Source organism: Phragmites australis, chromosome 13 (genome assembly GCF_958298935.1).
Source record: "Phragmites australis chromosome 13, lpPhrAust1.1, whole genome shotgun sequence".
Classification (NCBI taxonomy): Eukaryota; Viridiplantae; Streptophyta; class Magnoliopsida; order Poales; family Poaceae; genus Phragmites; species Phragmites australis.
The window spans coordinates 4,224,122-4,245,099 of NC_084933.1; the positions used below are offsets into that span (position 1 = coordinate 4,224,122).

A 20,978-nucleotide genomic window follows, 5' to 3' on the forward strand; every position below is an offset into this window, starting at 1 on the left:
CCCGGAGGCCGGCGATGAGACCTTCATACTCCGCCATGTTGTTGGATGCGCGGAACTGCAACTGCACGACGTACCGGAGCTCTTCACTTGTTGGGGAGGTGAGAACCACTCCGGCCCCTGCGCCTTTAAGCGAGAGGGAGCCGTCGAAGTGCATGACCCAGTACCCGGGCGCGTCGCGCCCGGGATAGGCAGAGATCTCTTCTGGGACGACGTAGGGGACGGGCGTCCACTCTGCCAAGAAGTCGGAGAGCACCTGGCTTTTGATTGCCTGGCGACTGACGAAGTGTAGGTCGAACTCTGCCAGCTCTACTGCCCATTTGACAACGCGCCCGGTGCCCTCCAGGTTCCGGAGAATGGGCCCCAGTGGATATGTGGTAACCACCGAGATCTTGTGCGCCTGAAAGTAGTGGCGCAGCTTCCGGGAAGCGACGAGCACGGCATAGAGCAGCTTCTGCGCCCTGGGGATACCTTGTCTTGGCTTCCCGGAGGACTTCACTAACAAAGTACACCGGTCGCTGCACCCGACGGGCCCGGACGGCGGCTTCACCCGGGGGGCTGCTGCAGCCCCCAGGCTCGGCGGCACGGTCAGGGCTGGCCGGGCACGCGGGCTCGACTCCTTGGCTGGGAGGAGCAGCGTGCTCGGGCTCGACCCCTTGCTAATATGAACAAGGGTTCCCGATCTTCCGAAAGGTTCTGGTAACTCTCGATTTGGTGGAAACGAGACACAAGTCGATCCGGCTTCCGAACAACACGATCCGAAACCCCGCAATCGCAGCACCACGTCTCCTCTGGTTATCAACCGGCGTTGCACGGTTGACCTCGCCAAGAAGGCTAAAATCCTTGCCTGCGAATCGAAGAACACAAGCAAGAACAAGGAAGAATGCAACCAAATTGCAGATGAATGATTAATCTCACGAGTTGGGGTCTCACAAACCGACGAAACGGCGAAACTGTTCTTGACAGAATAATCTAAGCAAAACCCAACCCTAATTAGGGCGGCGGCTACTGTATATAAAGGATTAGGGTCGGCCAAGGACCCCTAGACGCGTCCCTAATGGACTCCAACACGATACATGGCCCAACGGACCAAAAACGGTGACGCAGCACCGGGACAGATTCTGGACGCTGACTTGTTTCGACGTTTCCCGTTGACTCAGAAGGAATTTGGACCTCAAACCAACGCCATTGGTTTCCTTATGAAATTATCTTTCCAACCATATGTGAATCGTCGAAAACGGAGTCCGGATGCGTCCTGGGCGTCCGTTTTATTACTCGCTGGTCCTGGAGGCCGAGGCTGATTCGGACTCGAGTTGGACTGGACCTCCTCCTGTTGTTGGACGTCCTAGCTGCTCCTCCACGCCTCCAAGCCTTCCTCTATGTGTTTCCTTGTCCTCTCCATAATTCCTAAACAACACATAATCATTAGGTAGTAATCTATTCTCAAAATTATATAAAGAGTTGCTTAGGAACGAGCTCACCTCTAAATTTAATTGTCGTGCGCGAGCTCTTGTGATTGGACCTTGAAAGTTCAATGGAGAATCATTGTATGTATCCGAGGGAGTGATATCCTCATCATCCTCCCCCTCTTGAATTGGAGTCGTCCTCGACTCAAGCTCATCATCGGCTCCCAAGTAAGGTTTCAAATCTGCAATGTTAAAAGAAGGACTAACCCCGAACTCGGGTGGCAACTCAAGTTTAAATGCATTATCATTTATTTTCTCAATTATCTTATAAGGACCAGCAGCTCTTAGCATTAATTTAGACCTACGCAGCTCTGAAAACCTATCTTTTCTTAAATGTAACCACACTAAATCACCCGGTTCAAGTTTGACTTCTTTCCTACCTTAACTACCAGCAATTCTATACTTTTCATTCATCTTTTCGATATTTATTTTAGTTGTTTCATGCAACTTACGAATAAAATCAGCACGTGCACTAGCATCACTATGTGTTCTTTCAGTGGTAGGTAAAGGCAAAAGATCAATAGGAGCGCGAGGGGTAAAACCATACACTACCTGAAAAGGACTTACCTTGGTGGTAGAATGTGTTGCCCGATTATAAGCAAACTCCACGTGGGGCAAACATTCTTCCCACATCTTCAAATTTTTCTTCAAAATAGCTCTCAACATGGTACCCAAAGTGCGGTTCACTACCTCCGTTTGGCCATCAGTTTGTGGATGGCAAGTAGTAGAAAACAATAGTTTTGTACCCAACTTATTCCATAGAGTGCGCCAAAAGTGACTCAAAAATTTAGCGTCGCGATCTGAAACAATAGTAGAAGGCATACCATGCAAGCGAACAATCTCTTTGAAAAAGAGGTCAGCAATATAAACGGCATCATCACTTTTATGACAAGGTATAAAATGTGCCATCTTAGAAAAACGATCCACAACAACAAAAATGTTATCCCTCCCCCTCTTAGTCCTAGGCAATCCCAAAACAAAGTCCATCGAAATATCTGCCCAAGGAATAGAAGGAACAGGAAGAGGCATATACAAACCATGTGGATTCAAGCGAGACTTAGCCTTTTGACATGTGGTACAGCGTGCCACGAACCGCTCAACATCTCTCCTCATCTTTGGCCAAAAGAAATGTGTGGCCAACATATCCTCCGTCTTCTTAGCACCAAAATGTCCCATCAATCCTCCTCCATGTGCTTCCTGCAACAACAAAAGACGAACGGAACCAACTGGAATGCATAGACGGTTAGCTCTAAACACAAATCCATCATTGATCACAAACTTGTTCCATGTACGTCCCTCTTTACAGTTCAGCAATACATCTTTAAAATCATGATCAAGCACATATTGTTCTTTTATTGAGTCAAGTCCAAAAATTCTATAATCAAGTTGGGACAACAAAGCATATCGTCTAGACAAAGCATCAGCAATTATATTATCCTTCCCTTTCTTGTGTTTGATAACATAAGGAAAAGATTCAATAAATTCAACCCACTTAGCATGTCTACGATTCAGATTATTTTGAGAACGAAGATACTTAAGCGATTCATGATCTGAATGTATAACAAATTCTTTAAGCCACAAATAATGACGCCACGTCTCTAAAGAACGTACAAGTGCATACAATTCCTTATCATACGTAGAGTAATTAAGAACAGGGTCATGCAATTTTTCGCTAAAGTATGCAACGGGCTTACCTTCTTGCATCAAAACACCTCCAATGCCAACTCCACTAGCATCACATTCTAGCTCAAAGGTCTTACCAAAATTTGGAAGTTGCAGCAATGGTGCGTGCGTAAGCTTGTCCTTCAAAGTGTCAAAGGACTCCTCTTGTGCCTTACCCCAATGGAACACCACACCTTTCTTTGTCAACTCGTGTAAGGGGGCAGCAATGGCGCTGAAATCCTTCACGAAACGACGATAAAAACCTGCAAGTCCAAGAAAACTTCTCACCTGTTTGATGTTTTGGGGCACCGGCCAACTCTTTATGGCTTCAATTTTCATCTCATCCACCTCAATTCCTTGTGGAGTAATAACATAGCCAAGAAAAGAGACTCGATCCGTGCAAAAGATGCACTTCTCAAGGTTACCAAATAAACGTGCATCACGTAAAGCATTAAAAACAGCACGTAAGTGATCCATATGTTCATCCAAAGACTTGCTATAAATCAATATGTCATCAAAGTAAACCACCACAAATCGTCCAATAAAAGCTCTTAAAACCTCATTCATCAAACGCATGAAAGTGCTAGGTGCATTAGTTAAACCAAAAGGCATTACTAACCACTCATATAATCCGAATTTAGTTTTGAAAGCTGTTTTCCATTCATCTCCAAGTTTCATTCTAATTTGGTGGTAACCACTACGCAAGTCGATCTTTGTAAAAATTACAGAGCCACACAACTCATCAAGCATATCATCAAGTCTAGGAATAGGATGGCGATATTGAATAGTAATGTTATTGATGGCTCTACAATCAACACACATACGCCAAGTACCATCTTTCTTAGGAACCAAAATCACAGGAACAGCACAAGGACTAAGGCTCTCACGTACATACCCGCGGTCCAAAAGCTCTTGGACTTGCTGCTGAATTTTCTTAGTCTCCTCGGGATTGGTTCGATACGCAGCACGATTTGGCAATGTTGCTCCCGGGATCAAATCGATTTGATGCTCTATCCCTCTCATAGGTGGCAGTCCCGGGGGTATCTCAGCTGGAAAAACATCCCCATACTCCTGCAAAAGGTTAGTGGCAGTAGGAGGTATCGAACTAATAACATCATCAAGCGAATACAAAACTCGTTTGCAAACCAAGGTGTAGCAAATATCATTATTAGAAATTTCAGCAAGGTCACTTTTTAGTGCAAGCATAACACCACCCTTCAATTTTATGCCCTCTACCTTAGAACTAGGTGTAGACTTATCCTTTTTAGGTGGGTAAAGAGAATTAGCAACTTGCTGATTTTCAGATTTAGTATCACGCAAATTAGCAGCTCGTTCTTTATCAGCTTGTACAATTTCAGCAGGGGTCATAGGAACCAAAGTAATTTTCTTTCCTTTATGCATAAAAGTATATGTATTACTTCTACCATGGTGTATAGCATCATTATCAAATTCCCAAGGTCGACCCAATAAAAGTGAGCAAGCTTCCATAGGTACCACATCACAGTCAACATAATCAGCATAGGAACCAATGGAAAAAGAAACTCTGCAAGTTTGTGTTACCTTAGCTTTTCCAGCATCATTAAACCACTGAAGATTATATGGATGGGGGTGTTGGCGTGTGGTCAAGCCAAGCTTCTTGACCAAATCTGAACTCACCAAATTATTACAACTACCTCCATCGATAATGACACGTGCTCGCCGATTTTGGATGACGAAGAAAATCTGGAACAAGTTATGGCGTTGCAGCTTCTCTGGTTGTTGTACCTTTGTGCTGAGCGCCCGCTGCACAATGATGCTCCTATAGGTCGCTGTGTCATCACTGCCTAAGATTTCGTTGCTCTCCTCAACAACTGGTTCTTCTTCTTCTTCAATGTCAGAGGCGCTGATGTACCCATCTTCCGTTGCAATGTATGCCCGCTGACTTGGGCAATCCTTCTGCACATGACCGAATCCATGGCAGCGACGGCATTGAATGCCAGAGGTGCGTCCCGTTGATGCAACAGAGGAAGCACTCTTGGAAGGTCCCTGCAAAACAGAATTTTTACCTGAGCCTGAAGGTCGTGTAGTGACCGGATTTGGTGCCGTAGCTGCTTGTTGCTTGCTCGCTGGTGAGGGAGCCCTGTAAGTGGATGGTTTGGACAGCCCAAAGGATGGTCCTGTGCGCGGTGTGTATGTGGTGCTGGCCTTGTACTTGCCCTGCTGCTCACGCCCCTGCAACTCCTTCTCTGCAAGCATAGCAAACTGAAACAACTGGTTGACATTGTTAAATTCTTTATAATCAATAATATCCTGGATTTCACGCCTCAAACCCGAATAAAATCGACAAATAGAATCTTCGTTTCCCTCTACTATGCCACAACGCATCAAGCCCTTTTGAAGCTCACCATAATAATCCTGCACAGATTTATCTCCCTGTTCTAAGCGCATCAATTTCTTACGCAAGTCTCTATGATAAGATGGGGGAACAAATCTATCACGCATAGCAACCTTAAGCTCTTCCCATGTACGAGGTGTGGCACCATCTGCAGCTAAACCAGTCCACCAAATAATAGCAAAATCTTTAAACTCACTAGTGGCTTGTCTAACTCTATGTTGTTCAGGTACTTGATGGGCACTAAATTTTTGCTCTACTGTCATCTCCCAATCAAGATATCCCTCAGCATCATAATGTCTCGAAAAAGAAGGTATAGTAAATTTAACCTTAGCATAAGGATCTTCAGGAGCTCGATTATACATACCTCGATGGTGGTGGTGATGTGGAACGCCACCCATACCTGTGGTGTTAGTGCGAAGACGACGCCGTAATCTGTTTTGTAATGTCGCCGCTGGATCAACATTAACATCGTCATCATACAACTCATCACCGGTGTTGCTTCCATTCACATCTTCGTTGTGCACAGGACGGTTTTCCAAAGCATTTACCCTGTCGGTGAGCTCGGATAACCGTTTGTCCACCCGCTCAACCGCGTTTGCGAGTTTCATCTCAATTATCGCTTCAGTTACAGCCTTGATGACTGTCTCCCTCATCTCCTTCTGAGCATTGTCTACAACAGCTTGTAGCTGCTCTTGGCTGACACACTCCTTGAAGTCCTTTGGCGTTTTATCTCCTTCAACTGACATTGTGGAAACAAACACAACAACAAACAGTGAAGGTAATCCCTAATAATCGTACTACAAAGATGGAGTGGTGCCTCTCAATCAAGATCAGCAAAGGTAGACACCTTACCAAGCTCTTACCAGGGTTCTTACCAGCAAAGCAAAGGATACCTGGAAGGCGTGCGAGCGATTGCAGGGATGCAAACCAGTGCTGTTCAGAAGAATCTGTGGGGCTTGGAAGGCACACAAAGAGGACAAATATGTATATGTGGAACACAAATCAGAAACAGATAGTAATGCTGAATTATAGTCCCAAGTACTTGTTCTCGTTGCTGGCCTAAAGTGTTGCAAGTACCAAGTATGTGTGTTAAACAAGGTGGAGAAACAAGTATGATGGATAGCAAGAGCAACAGAAATAAAGAACTAAACAGCACACGCTAACACAGCTCACTTTGCCCTTCTCTATGTGCTCCTCTAGATATTGTTCCTCTTTTGCTCCTCTCTTTTTTCTATTTTTTTGGGCTGTCGTTGTTTTTTTGGGAAAATTCGACTTTTTCTTTTAATTTTTTTGATATTTTTTTTTCACTTAGGAGCACACAAGAGGGAACCACAGAAAATTTGAGCTTAAACAAGTGAAAGACGTGGCATGTAGAATTTTCTGAAGTTCAGCCGTAAAATGAGAAAAATATTTGGAAATTGAAAACTCAAACTTCGGAGGCGAATTTGGGAATTCTGATTTCGCCGAACCCGACAAAGCGGGGACGATCTTCCGAAAGGTTCTGGTAACTCTCGATTTGGTGGAAACGAGACACAAGTCGATCCGGCTTCCGAACAACACGATCCGAAACCCCGCAATCGCAGCACCACGTCTCCTCTGGTTATCAACCGGCGTTGCACGGTTGACCTCGCCAAGAAGGCTAAAATCCTTGCCTGCGAATCGAAGAACACAAGCAAGAACAAGGAAGAATGCAACCAAATTGCAGATGAATGATTAATCTCACGAGTTGGGGTCTCACAAACCGACGAAACGGCGAAACTGTTCTTGACAGAATAATCTAAGTAAAACCCAACCCTAATTAGGGCGGTGGCTACTGTATATAAAGGATTAGGGTCGGCCAAGGACCCCTAGACGCGTCCCTAATGGACTCCAACACGATACATGGCCCAACGGACCAAAAACGGTGACGCAGCACCGGGACAGATTCTGGACGCTGACTTGTTTCGACGTTTCCTGTTGACTCAGAAGGAATTTGGACCTCAAACCAACGTCATTGGTTTCCTTATGAAATTATCTTTCCAACCATATGTGAATCGTCGAAAACGGAGTCCGGATGCGTCCTGGGCGTCCGTTTTATTACTCGCTGGTCCTGGAGGCCGAGGCTGATTCGGACTCGAGTTGGACTGGACCTCCTGCTGTTGTTGGACGTCCTAGCTGCTCCTCCATGCCTCCAAGCCTTCCTCTATGTGTTTCCTTGTCCTCTCCATAATTCCTAAACAACACATAATCATTAGGTAGTAATCTATTCTCAAAATTATATAAAGAGTTGCTTAGGAACGAGCTCACCTCTAAATTTAATTGTCGTGCGCGAGCTCTTGTGATTGGACCTTGAAAGTTCAATGGAGAATCATTGTATGTATCCGAGGGAGTGATGTCCTCATCACTTGCCCAGGGGGAGCCGCGAGGGCGGGTGAGTGGTCAGGGGCCTCTGGGAGCTGGGACCCAGCACCCGGCCCTGAACACTCGTCGCGCTCCACCACCAGCACTATGCTCACGACCTGAGGAGTGGCCGAAACGTAGAGTAGTAGGGGCTCACCTTGAGAGGGAGCCACCAGCACGGGTGGCGAAGTAAGGTACTTCTTTAAGTCGCAGAAGGCCTGCTCGGCCTCCGGCGTCCAGTCAAAACGACCGGATTTCTTCAGAAGCTTGAAGAGGGGGAGCCCTCGCTCCCCGAGCTTGGAGATGAAGCGCCCGAGGGCTGCAATGCAGCCGGCGAGACGCTGGACCTCCTTGAGTCGAACCGGGGGTCGCATTTGCTCGATGGCCCGGATCTTCTCTGGGTTGACCTCGATTCCTCGGCCAGAGACCAAGAAACCAAGGAGCTTGCCCGCCGGTAACCCGAAAACACACTTCTCCAGGTTGAGCTTGAGGCGGGTACAGCGGAGACTGTTGAAAGTCTCGGCAAGGTCCTCGAGCAGGGTGGCGCGGTCTCGGGTTTTGACCACGAGATCGTCGATGTAAGCTTCGACGTTGCGGCCAACCTGCGAGTTAAGGGTAATACGAATAGCGCGCTGGAAGGAAGACCCAGCATTGCACAGGCCAAAAGGCATTGATATGTAGCAATAAGTCCCCACCGGAGTGGTAAAAGCAGTTTTTTCCTCGTCCCCTATGGCCATGCGAATCTGGTGATACCCAGAGTTTGCATCTAAAAAGCACAAAAGATCGCATCCCGCGGTTGCATCTATAATTTGATCAATGCGAGGTAAGGGGAAGGGATCTTTAGGGCAAGCCTTATTTAGGTCGGTGTAGTCCACGCACATGCGGAGCTTGCCGTTGGCCTTTGGGACGATGACTGGGTTTGCGAGCCAGTCGGGGTGAAGGACTTTTCGGATAAATCCGGCGTCGAGGAGCTTGCTGACCTGCTCGCGGATAAACTCCTGGAGCTCAGGCGCCTGCCGCCGGACCTTCTGCTTCACCGGGCGGGCGTCCGGACGCACCGCCAAGTGATGCTCGATCACCTCCCTAGGGATCCCGGGCATGTCGGACGGTTGCCAGGCAAACATGTCTGCGTTAGCCCGGAGGAAGGCGACGAGCGCGCTTTCGTATTTGCTGCCCAGGTCACCACCGATACGGATGACCTGTGTAGCGTCTTCGCCCACCATGACCAGGGCTCCTGGAAGCCGAGCTCGGCATTGTTGGAGGCGACCTCAGCATCGCCTCCTCCGTGAGACTCGTCGCACTCCCTCTGGCGCTGCTCCACGAGTCCTTTGACCGTACGACATTCCGTGAGGTCGTGCCATCTGGTCTGGTGTATGGGACACCATTTACCTGGCTCGGGCCCCGCGGGAGCGGGGGCCCTCGTTGGAGCAGGAGCTCGGTCGGGGGCCGGGGCTCTTGCTGGAGCCGGTGCACTAGCTGGTGCCAGGGCCCTCGTGGGCACGGAGGCCCGAGGAGGAGCCCGAGCAGGGGCTCTGACGGGACGTCGATCGGCGCCCGGCCGGCGCTCTTGCCGGCGGTCGGGCTCTTGCGGCACCCTGTGAGCGGGGACCTGGGTCGGATCAACGGGAGCGGCCTCGCGCTTCCTTCTCTTCTTTTTTTCCCGCTTGTCGGAGCGGGAAGAACTTGGCTGGTCGGAGGCGGGGCGAGGAGCATGCCACGCCCTGGCCTCCGTAGCCTTGGCGCACTTATCGGCCAGTGCGAAGAGTTCCGCAGTGGTCTCGATCTCGTGCGTACCTAGCTTTTCGAGCATCCGCTCGTCGCGGACTCCCTGCCGGAAAGCAACAATAACAGCATGGGGGGCCACTCGCGGAATAGTGTTGCGAACCTGGCTGAAGTGCTATATAAAGCGCCGTAGCATCTCCCCTTCCTGCTGTTGGACGGCGTGGAGGTCGCACTCCAAACCGGGGCGCGTAAACGTGCCCTGAAAGTTGGCCACAAACTGGTGGCACACGTCATCCCAGGAGCTAATAGACCCTGGGGGTAAGTTCATAAGCCAAGAGCGGGCGGAGCCCCTCAAGGCAACATGAAAATAGTTTGCCATCACCTTTTCGCTGCCTCCAGCCGCTTGGACGGCCGTTGTGTAGATCTGGAGGAACTCGACGGGGTCGATGGATCCGTCGTACTTCTCCGGCAGCTCGGGGCGGAACTTGGAAGGCCACCTGACCCGACGGAGCTCGGTGGTGAAGGCACGACAGCCGGTGCCGTACCCCGCAGCACGAGTAGGGGTCCATGGTGGCGAGTCAGGGATCCCCGGTGGCCTTGGGCCGGGAGAGAGGAAGCCTGGTCCTCTGCCCTGACCCCCTGCCGGGTCTCCCGCTGGCGCTCGAGAGTAACTCGGGCATCCTCGTGGCCCCTCCGCTCGTCAAGGCGCAAGCGAAGGTCCCGGGCTTCGGACACGGCCAGGGGGACGACACTCCGCCTGGAGGCCCCTCGGCCCGTGCGGGCGTTGCCCGTTGAGGAGCCGGCTCTGGCGGCACCACGCTGAGAGGTGGTGCGAGGACTCCCGGCCTGCACCTGGTGACGGGCAGTGCTGACCAAAGCGACGACATCTTGGATCCACCGGCCTTCCAGAGTGTTCGGTGTGGCCTGAACGGGCGGGTGCCTGAGGAGAGCATGCGCTGCAAGCAGCGCGCTCCCTGGGCCGGCCTCGCTGAATGCGAGCCTACGCCGAGGTGGCACCCGACGTGGTCCACCTGCTGGGGGTCGGAAAGTGCGTCGGCAGCGGCGGCGGCAGCCCTGATGGGCCCAGCGCCTTGATCCCCTTGAGCGGGAAAAACCGCGCACGTGGATGGTGGCTGCTGCCAGTACGCAGCAGCGACTGGGCTTTCTCTGGCGTCGGGCAGCGCTCCGTCACTGGAAGTGGAGCCGGAACGCCGGAGACGGTGCCCACCAGCCATCTTTTCCTGTGGAAGAAAGCGAAACAAACAAATCCAGGGATATTCCCCCCTACCTGGCGCGCCAGCTGTCGGAGGATGAACTCCTGTCGCAGGGATCCCGAGAGACCCCTTTTTAGAGATTCGGCCGGGGGGATGATCCTGAACGAGCTTGTCTGGGAAATAAATGGGAACGGAAATAAATGCAGTGGCTGGTTGGAGATGATCGTCCTAGTGCGAGAAAGATGGGTGCACCGGGGTTTAGAAAGGTTCGGGCCGCACGGAGGCGTAACACCCTACTCCTGTGTGAGTGCTATATCTATCCTTGAGGGGAATTCTTCAAGGATGTATCTGGTTATAGGGGTGAGCTGTCTACAGAGAACTTGAGGCTCTCGTGTTCTAGCTTGGCTTGAGCTTGTTTGTGATGTTCTTCGTCTTTTGATCTGGGCTTCGGGTGCTTCTTGAGGGCTTCCGGATCTGAGGTGGAATTCTTCAAGGATGATTCGTGAGCTGTGAGCTGTGAGCTGTGAGCGTGAGCTGTGAGCTGTGAGCGTCGTTTTATGTATTCTCCATCCTTTTCTTTTATAGGCGCGCCGACCTCAACTTATCCTGAATGGGAAAGAGGGGGCGCACGTGCCAAGGTGCCACGGAGAAAGGTGTCATCATTCCGTCTTGGCGAAGTGACAGGGGCGGTGGAAAATTGCGGCGTGCATCTGACCACCCGCCACTGTGGAGGTCCTTCGGCGCCATTAAGAGGGCCCACCGGGCAGCCGCAGAGGTGCCCGGTGCGCCCACCCTGTCTTGTTCTTCTGCCGGGGCAGGGTGGCACGCGGAGCGCTTCGATTCTGGCAACGTTATCCCGAGGCACCCGGGTGAAACGGGACGGGACCCGTGCATTTAATGGACCCACGCCCCCCTGCCAGAGCATGGCAGGGTCTGACACTAGGGCGTGGGCAGCTGAGAATGTCAGGATATCAGGATGTCAGGCCGCGCGTGCCTATTAAATGCGGCATTCGTGTCTTTGACTGGCTGACACCCCGGCGAGGGGACCCTTTTGGGTCGTCGAACGATCTTGCGCGAACCTTCAGGGAACCGAGTCCTCGGGGGCTGCCACGTGCAGCCCCGAGCACTCCGGTGAGACCTTCGGGGAACCGAGTCCTCAGGGGCTGCCACGTGCAGCCCCGAGCACTCTCTCCCGAGCACTGGGGGAACCCTTCGGGGAACCGAGTCCTCGGGGGCTGCCACGTGCAGCCCCGAGCACTCTCTCCTGAGCACTGGGGCAACCCTTCGGGGAACCGAGTCCTCGGGGGCTGCCACGTGCAACCCCGAGCACTCTCTCCCGAGCACTGGGGGAACCCTTCGGGGAACCGAGTCCTCGGGGGCTGCCACGTGCAGCCCCGAGCACTCTCTCCCGAGCACTGGGGGAAACCTTCGGGGAACCGAGTCCTCAGGGGCTGCCACGTGCAGCCCCGAGCACTCTCTCCCGAGCACTTCCTTCCCGGTACTTGGACTCCGCGGATCATCGAGGAACTGGGGTGCTCGGGAACCAGAGGCAGCGGCCCCGAGCACCTTCTCCCGGGACTTAGCTTCTTCTTATCTCGCAGGGCGGACCTCGCGGGATGGTGACGCGTGGCGGATGGTCGGCTCGGTCTCGGGACTCAGGGACCCCTGGTTCCTGATACACAGACAGTAGGCGACGGCGGGAGCTCGATGGCGGCGGCGCTCTCGCCGGAGAAGGCCAGGGACCTCATCGCCGAGCACGGGAGATGATAGCGAGCGGCGGAGGAGAGAGAGGGGAGGGCGGCGAGCTTACCCCGAGCGCAAACAGCGACAGAGCGGAGGCTAGGCGGCCGGGCGATGGTGATGGTGGCTACGGTGGTCGGAGAGGTGTCGGGGAGGGGGTTCCAGCGCCGAATCGAAGACGAGGAACATCGGGGTAGACACCTTGGAAGCTCGCGGTTCTGAAGATGCCATCGGTGAGGGCGGAGACCGCTCGGACGTGGAGATCCCTCATGGCGGAGCTTCCCATCGGAGCTCGGGAAGAAGATGGCGCCGACGAAGAAACCGAGCAGGAATCAAGGGGGAAACGGGGGAAAACTGTGCGGAAACTCGCCATGAAGGTGATCGGCGGCTTATATGGGCGTGAGAGGGAGAGGGGCAGCCGGAATTTGAAGAGAAGCGGCCGGCGGCCATGGCCTTCAAGTGCGTCGGTTTCTAGCTTTGATTGAGCAAAAGGAGGGAGTTAATGGAGGGGGAAACGGTGGGAGGCGCCTTGATGGGGCATAACACTGCGGTTTTGACCGTTACAGAGAGGAGAACAACGTGAGGAGGGCGCGAGATTGGCTGCGGCCGAGCGTAGGGGATCGGGCCGGCGGGAGGTTGAAGAGGTGGAGCCAGCTCGGGCAGGGTGGGCGGCTCGGCTCGGCTCGGGCGCGGCGGCTAGCGGCTCGGTGCGGGGCCTGCACGACAGAGAGGGAGCGGGGAGGGCGGCTTGGCTGCGCAAGATGGCCAGCTTGGCTACGCAAGATGGCCGGCTCGGCCGGGCAAATGGGCCGGCGCGGGGGGGGGGGGGAGAAGAGGGAAACCTAGCTTTGGCCCAGCGCGGAAAAATGGTCGGCGGCCCATGCGGAAGAGAAGAGAGGGGGTGGGAGGGAAAGGGGTTGGGCCTGCAGGGAGATAGGGTCCGAGAGGAGTTTTTCATTTTTGAAAACATTTTCCTTTTAAGATTTTGAACAGAATTTCAAAAGAGTTTTGAACGAGCGATTTCTAGCGGACTTTTGCAAATATTTTTCAAGCATAAAAACCTATTGCAACTAAGACAGCATGAATGCAACAAACACAAATATAACCTAGGCCAATTTTGAATTTAGAAATTAATTTTTCTATTGACAAAAATGCAACACCTATTTAATTTCTAGCAAAATTTTAAATTATTACAAAAATTGAAATTTGGGGTGTTACACTTAGGAATTGGCCATGTTAGTTATAACCGGGAAGATCACAACTAATGATGAGGACATCACTCATTTAGATATATGCGCTACAAGTGATCCTCCGGTGATTGATCCATTACAAGAATCGATTACACGGGCTCGTGCACGTCGTTTAACTCATGAGGTGAATTCATTACTCGCTGTCCATACTACTAATTATAAGGATGGTATTCTACTCAATTTTTATGAATTTTTTATGCTTATGAATATGGGAGAAGCACCTATGGAATAGCCAAGTCGGATGGGGCTCAAGCCAACTTCAAGCGGAGTCGGAACTCGGTTCGGATTCAGCAGACAGTGCTGCACTAAAACGACCATAACTTCTTCATATGGAGTCTAAATAAGTTGTTCTTTGATGTGTTGGAAAGCTAAGGACGATAGCTTTGTTTTGGTACTAGTCCCAGCTCCAGATTCACAGTGGATTATTTTGTGTCATCAAAACAATACGTTGTGTCATAATTTTGGGCCATATCAGGCCTTGTAAATGTGTTCGGGTCTAAGCCCAAGTTATGGACGCCCCCCTGGTCGCCCCAAACCCTAGCACGCCCCTCTTCATATATCTAGCAGCCATCGTCATAGACTTTTTGGGTTTTGCTTAGATTAATCTGTCATTGAACAGTTTCGCCGTCGTTCGGTTTGTGAAACCCCAACTCGTGAGCTTAATCATATTTGCAATTTCAGATTGTGTTCTTCCATGTTTTTGCTTGTGTTCTCGATTCACTTGCAGGAATTAGCCTTCTTAGCGAGGTCAATCATGCCGCGTGCGGTTGATAACCAACGGAGTAGTGGTGTAGCGATTGCAAAGGTTGTGTTCTGTCCTGATCGGAAGCCTTGGATCATCAACGTCGAGTCTCCACCAATCGACTTACTATTACCTAACGGAAGATCGGGCCTAATCCTCTCATCAACTAACACCAATATCCTATGGCCTATATTGGCAAGGCTATAAGAGATCGCCAATTGGGTCGTTCGGGTCGGCCCGGCACAAGCCCGGCTCGGCATGGCCCGAACAGCCCGACTACTGTAACGGGCCATGTCGTGCCGACCCGCGTGCCTCCCCCTCGGCCCACAGCATGGTCCGTCGGTCACCGTCCCGTGCCGGGCCGGCTCGGGCACGATTGTGACCCGATAGTACGTCGATCCAACGGGCACGGATGCACGAGCAACCCGAATAACATGGTTGGGTTACGCCGGCCCAACAGCGCTTCGAAAATAGAAAAAAATAAATAAATAAATAAAATCATAAAAAATTCAGAAATAATAGGAAGACATAAGTAATTCTAAAAATGAGCTGTATAGGTTGCATCCTTAAAAACCTTTCTAGCAAAGGAAAAAAGAGTACAACCTAGCTAAAAAAAATAGAAATTACACGTTCTCAAGTGTCAACAACATCCAAATACAAATTTTCGAATGAAGCTTCAAGTTCAGTGTTCTCTGTAATGTGTTGCATTCACGCTTCAGCTTGTTCCCAGTCTTTTACTATAGTGAGTATTTCCACCATCTCACTTGTGAGGTTTGTTCTTCTCTCTTCGATTATCCTTCCAGTAAGGAAAGCAGTCTCAGAAGAAACTTTAGATACTGGAACCGTTAACAAATCTTATGCTAATAGTGAAAGTACAGGATAATTCGTCTTATGCTCATGCCACCATTGCAGTGTGTTGAAATTTTCTTGTTCATGGCTGATAATGTCATTGTTGATGAAGTTAGTTAACTCCTCTCCGGATGTTAGAATTCCAGCACTCGTAATTATAGACGATCATGATGAAGATTCTGAACTTCTTGATGAAGAACCTCCACCAAATTTTTTTCCCATGTCATCTTCTTATTGGTTGTGGGTGCTAGTGGAGGTCATTGCAAGTAAACTCTGACATACTTTATTTCATATTTACTATAAACATCGAATAAGTTAGAACGAACATTAATATAATAAATAGAATAATCATGGCCAAGAGCATCACCTAGAATTGTGAGAACTCTACATAAACCTATGATTTTAGCTCTATGATCTAAAATAAAGGCAAATACATTCAATAAAGTAATTTCTTTCCAATATTTTAAAAATATAGATTTCATATGAACTACACAATCTCTTAGAAGATTATCATTTTCATACATGTTTAAATGAGTAGCAATTTTAACAATATTATGCACTACTAAACAAGATGTTGGATAATAAACTCCTGATAAACTTACAAATAAACCATAAAAAAATTCAAGAAACTCTAGTATCCTTTCGGCAATATACCAATGCGCTTCTGTGAGTAAAGTTTGGCCCCATGCTGATGATAGTATGTATGAATAAACACACTAAATATGCTCTTATATGGTACAATATTCTTTAGCATCATGAAATTAAAGTTCCATCTTACCGACGGGTATCCCCACCAAACTTACGTGGACGCACACCCATTGTAACACAATATTGCTTATATGCTGCAATTCATTGGTTAGAGGAGTTTATAAAAGATATTGCAGTATGAAAATCGTTTAGGTATTACGACAACCTCTTCAAACTGGATTTTATTATATAAGATTGATAATATGACAAGCACATCGTTGATGTAACAAGAAAGATTCAACATATGTACTAAACAATAGAGTAAGAATATCCATGGCTCTAGAGTTTGCATTGGTATTATTTAAAGTGATAGAAAATATTTTATTTGTCAGACCAAAGTCTTCAACTACTTGAGATTTTTTTTCAGCAATATTTTCACCGGTATGTGCGCTGTCAATCAACCTGAAATCTATTATTCTCTTTTCTATTTTCCAATCATTATTAACAAAATGAGCAATAACACTAAGATAATCCTCTCTAGCTCTACCTGTCCATATGTCCGAGGTCAAAGCAACTGAAAATGTACATGTTTGCAATATTTATTTAAGCTTGCTACGACACGCATTGTAGTATTTTACCATATCTCTACTGGTTGTCTATCTAAAAACATGCGTGAACCTAGGATTATAAGCTTGCTTAATGTAATCTTCAAATGCAGGAGACTCACCAATATTGAGTGGTAGATCCACTCTTGCAATGAAGCAGCATAACTCTTTTCGAGTATTGGCAGAGGTATACTCCTAATGATAAAAAGAGCCGTCGGAGCTGTACTGCAGTACCGTCTGCTTCATGGCTGCTCCACTCTTTCGCTTGCAAGTTATGGCGTGCCTCTTCAAATACCCCGTTCACTTGAAGGCTTTGCAGATAATTTATATTTGCAAATATAAGACCTAGCATACCTAACACTTACCTCATCTTCCTCTCTGTAGAACCTTTCAAAGTTTTGCCAAACTTTAGAAGTACCGACTCTTGATCTTTAGAGCCGGTGCTTATTGATACGTGTTCACTTATAGAGCCTCGCGATTGAGGTGCTGCTGCATAACCTACATGTAAACCAACCGAAGGTTTACCGTCGGGTCCATCATCACCTACAACACTGGTATCAAAGGGACCGTACTTCACTGTGAGTCCTTAAAGAAAAAAATCATGATCAATGAATATATTATGATCATGATCATTGGCATCCATGATCAATGTCGAATGACACTAAAAAAATGCAAATATTCAGAGTTAGAATATAATCAATAATAAAACACGAATGAACAACGATGCAAAAAAAATCACCAAGATTTCTTCAACATCAAAGTAACAGGGTGACGGTTTTGAAATTGCTCGGATTTTTGGCAACAATTCAAACTAATCTTGCCAAATTATCGCTAATTCTCAATAACTTTGAGACAAGAGTGAGATGAGGAAACAAGAGAGCAAATGGTGTTGCCGACGTGCAATAGAAGGACAGGGTGATCCTCTATTTATAAGTATCCTCTATTTATAGGTGAAAAATAGTGATTTTTGCAAAAAAAAAATTAGAGCTCAAACGGTCACAAAACGGCTATAAAATTCAAAAATACTATGTTAACAGGTTAAACGAGCCACCTGTTAAATCCAGTGCCCCCGCGTGTCGTCTGTGCCCTGCATGCCTCCACGTGTCGGGCCCATGCACAACAGCTACAGTCGACCCAGGCGTGCCTGCTGGGCCATGCCGCCGCATGCCACGCCGGGCCAGCCATGCCTCCTAAGCCGCCGCGTGCCGGGGCACGGGCACGGCCCAAGGCCTCGTGCTGGGCCGACCCATCTAGTCTTAAATCGGATCATGTTAAGATCGTACCTACAGTGTTATGTTTCATGTCAGTTCAGTAGACACATCCCATTTAAATATCTCTAGTTGTAAACGCTCAAAACTTGAACGGTGAGAGCTCGAAGAGCTTGTACCGTAACCATGGCTGTAGTATGAACGGGCGTGACTGCAAGCTCCCCTTTCCGTGGTTGCGAATCTTGCGATGGAATAGATTCAAACCCACCGCACGCGGAAATTTTTTTTAGGTATTTGTTCCCTAGAAAGAATCAATAAAATGTGGACGACATCGATCCATGTATTTCACAAGTACCAAAATGAATTAATGGAAACGTTTTGTATGCATGCACGACCCTAAACGTGATTCACGGAGGTACGTAGCTCGGTTCTGTGTCCAGAATGAATGGCTAATCACTCGGCAAAACGAAGCTACATTTTCGCACACACAATTGGATGTAAAAATCGCTAGAACCCTTCGCACGTACGGCGTGCTTGTGTTTTTTTAGTTGCTAATTTTTAATTGAGTGAAAACAAAAATATTTTTCACTTGACAATAGCAACTATTAGATGAAGATTTAATAGTTAGGAGTTGCTAATTTTCAATCGAGTGAAAATAAAAGTATGTTTCACAGCGATCATTAGATGAAGATGTAATGGCTGAAAAAAACCGATTCACAAGTAAATAATATTTTTCTATAATATAGATATATATAACTTTTTGATGTACGTCAGACAAAAATCTCTAACTGAATACAGATCAAAAGACAAATGTACAATCGGATGGACAACGTATCACGTGAAATAAAGCTCTAATTTCAGTCAATTGAAACGTGGTAAATCCCTTTTTTTCTTAGCTTGTTTGAGCTCTAGAAGAGACACTTCTCCCTATATATATAGCCACAGCTCGTTACCAGCAGCTATGCAGAACAACTCCATTCTTAAAGCCCCAAAAGCAATAAAAAATAAAACTTCGATACATACATCTATACTAGCATTAAGGTTGAGCGCGATGGCGGTGTCGGCGGCGAACGCCTGTTTATTGCAGTTGGACAACGAGGAGCACTGGTTGCACCGGGTGCGGCAGAGCCTGGAGCGGGACACTGCCGAGGAGCTAGGCACGGCGGCCAAGGTGCTCGACGTCCCGCGCACCTTGCGCGACACGAAGCCGGAGTTGTACGCGCCGCATCGCTTCGCGCTGGGGCCGTACCACCAGGCCCGCGCCGACCTCATGGGTATGGAGCGCTACAAGCTCGCCGCCGCCAAGCGCGTAGAGAAGCTCTTCACCGGCGACCGCAAGATCGACCAACTTGTGCAGCGCTTCCTCGGCCTCGTCGGCGAGATACGAGTGATGTACCACAGGTACACGGTGCTTTGCCACATGCATACATTATTCACGCGATGCGGCGATGGTCATAAGTACTTGACGTTTGATCTTAATTTAAACTGCACTATTTGATCTGCGAATGAAAGGTTCCTGGAGATAAACGATCTGACGCTAGCTTGGATGATGGCCATCGATACGTGCTTCATGCTCGACTTCCTCGAGAACTACCACCGCGAAGAGACCACGGACATGGTGTCCTCGGCCACCAACTGGATCAATTCCGTCGTGCGCGACTCCATGATGCTTGAGAACCAGATCCCGCTCTTCCTCTTCGCCAAGACTCTCGAGCTCCGCAACGCCACCGAGCTGGATGCCGACAACGTGGTGCCCGCCGTTTTCGACCGGTTCATAAAAAATGTGTCCCCCATCAAGATCAAAGCCGACCTGCCCATCGGCGACTTGGGCAAACATGCGCACCTGCTCGACCTCCTGTACCACTTCCTCGTCCCGAACGCGACCGTCTACGACGAGAGTAGCGGCGGCCAGGACCGACCAGGCCGATTCCAAGAGGTCTGCCACGACGACCTCGAGAAGCAGGAGCTCCCGGACTACGACAAGGTGAAGCAGGCGTGCGTTCGCGTGTGCAGCCTCAACGTGGCACCGGTGCGGTTCCTCAAGAAGAACCTCATCTCCCGGCCGATGAGCTTGGTGTCGAACCTCTCGGGGAAGATCACGCGCAAGGTGCCGGTGCTCGCTGCACTGGTGCCGGCCGTCGGCAAGCTGATGCAGTCCGTGGACGTGACGGAGCTGCTCGAGGGCATGAACCTAGGGGGCATGGTGAACTCACCGCTGATGGCACATGAGATCAAGATCCCGTCGGTGGAGCAGCTGGTCCGGTGCGGCGTCCGGTTCGTGCCGGCGCAAAAGGGCATCGCAGGGATTGCCTTCGACGGGGCGACAGCGACGCTGAGCCTCCCCGCCATCACGCTGGATGGCAACACGGAGGTGATCCTGCGGAATCTGGTGGCCTACGAGGCCGTCGCAGTGCGCGGGCCGCTAGTGCTCGCGCGGTACACGGAGCTGATGAACGGCATCATCGACACGGGCAAGGACGTGAAGATCCTGCAGCAGAGCCGCGTGGTGACGAACCAGATGAAGAGCGACAAAGAGGCGGCAGGCATGTGGAACGGGATGTGCCGGGCGATGCGGCTGAGCAAGGTGCCGCGGCTGGACGGCGTGATACGGGCGGTGAACGTGCACCGGAACAAGAACAAGGCGGTGCGGGCGAAGAAGCTGCTTAAGAAGTACGTATTCGGGTCGTGGAGGATGCTGACGCTGCTCGCCTCCGTCGTGCTGCTGCTCATGACGGCGCTGCAGACCTTCTGCTCCGCCTACCCGTGCAAAGACAGCTGGTTCGGCAGCCTGCTGGAGCTGCCGCTCAATCAAGATGGAAAATAGATATAACTACTAATTATCTACTATGGCATAGACGTAACAGCCCAAATCACTGAGCCTGAAAAATAAATTTATTTTATAAAGAAAACAAATATGCTAGCTAGATAAAACTTAAGGAGTGTATATGTGTATATGTACATGAGTGTGCATATACATATACATAAAAAGAGGTTATCCTTTTAATGGAAATATAAATGTGTGTGTGTGTGTAAATGATTGGTTGTTTGAATTGGTTGCTTATATAAGTATATGTGTTGTTTAA

General features: G+C 49.4%; 1 protein-coding gene across 1 annotated transcript; it reads left to right on the plus strand.

Moving 5' to 3' along the window:
* The first annotated feature begins 18,864 nt into the window (after window positions 1-18,864).
* Window positions 18,865-20,978, plus strand: LOC133887682 (putative UPF0481 protein At3g02645). Its single transcript, XM_062327649.1, has 2 exons — window positions 18,865-19,296; window positions 19,408-20,978. The coding sequence occupies exons 1-2, from the start codon at window positions 18,947-18,949 to the stop codon at window positions 20,717-20,719; spliced, it is 1,662 nt and encodes a 553-aa protein (XP_062183633.1). The 5' UTR covers window positions 18,865-18,946; the 3' UTR covers window positions 20,720-20,978.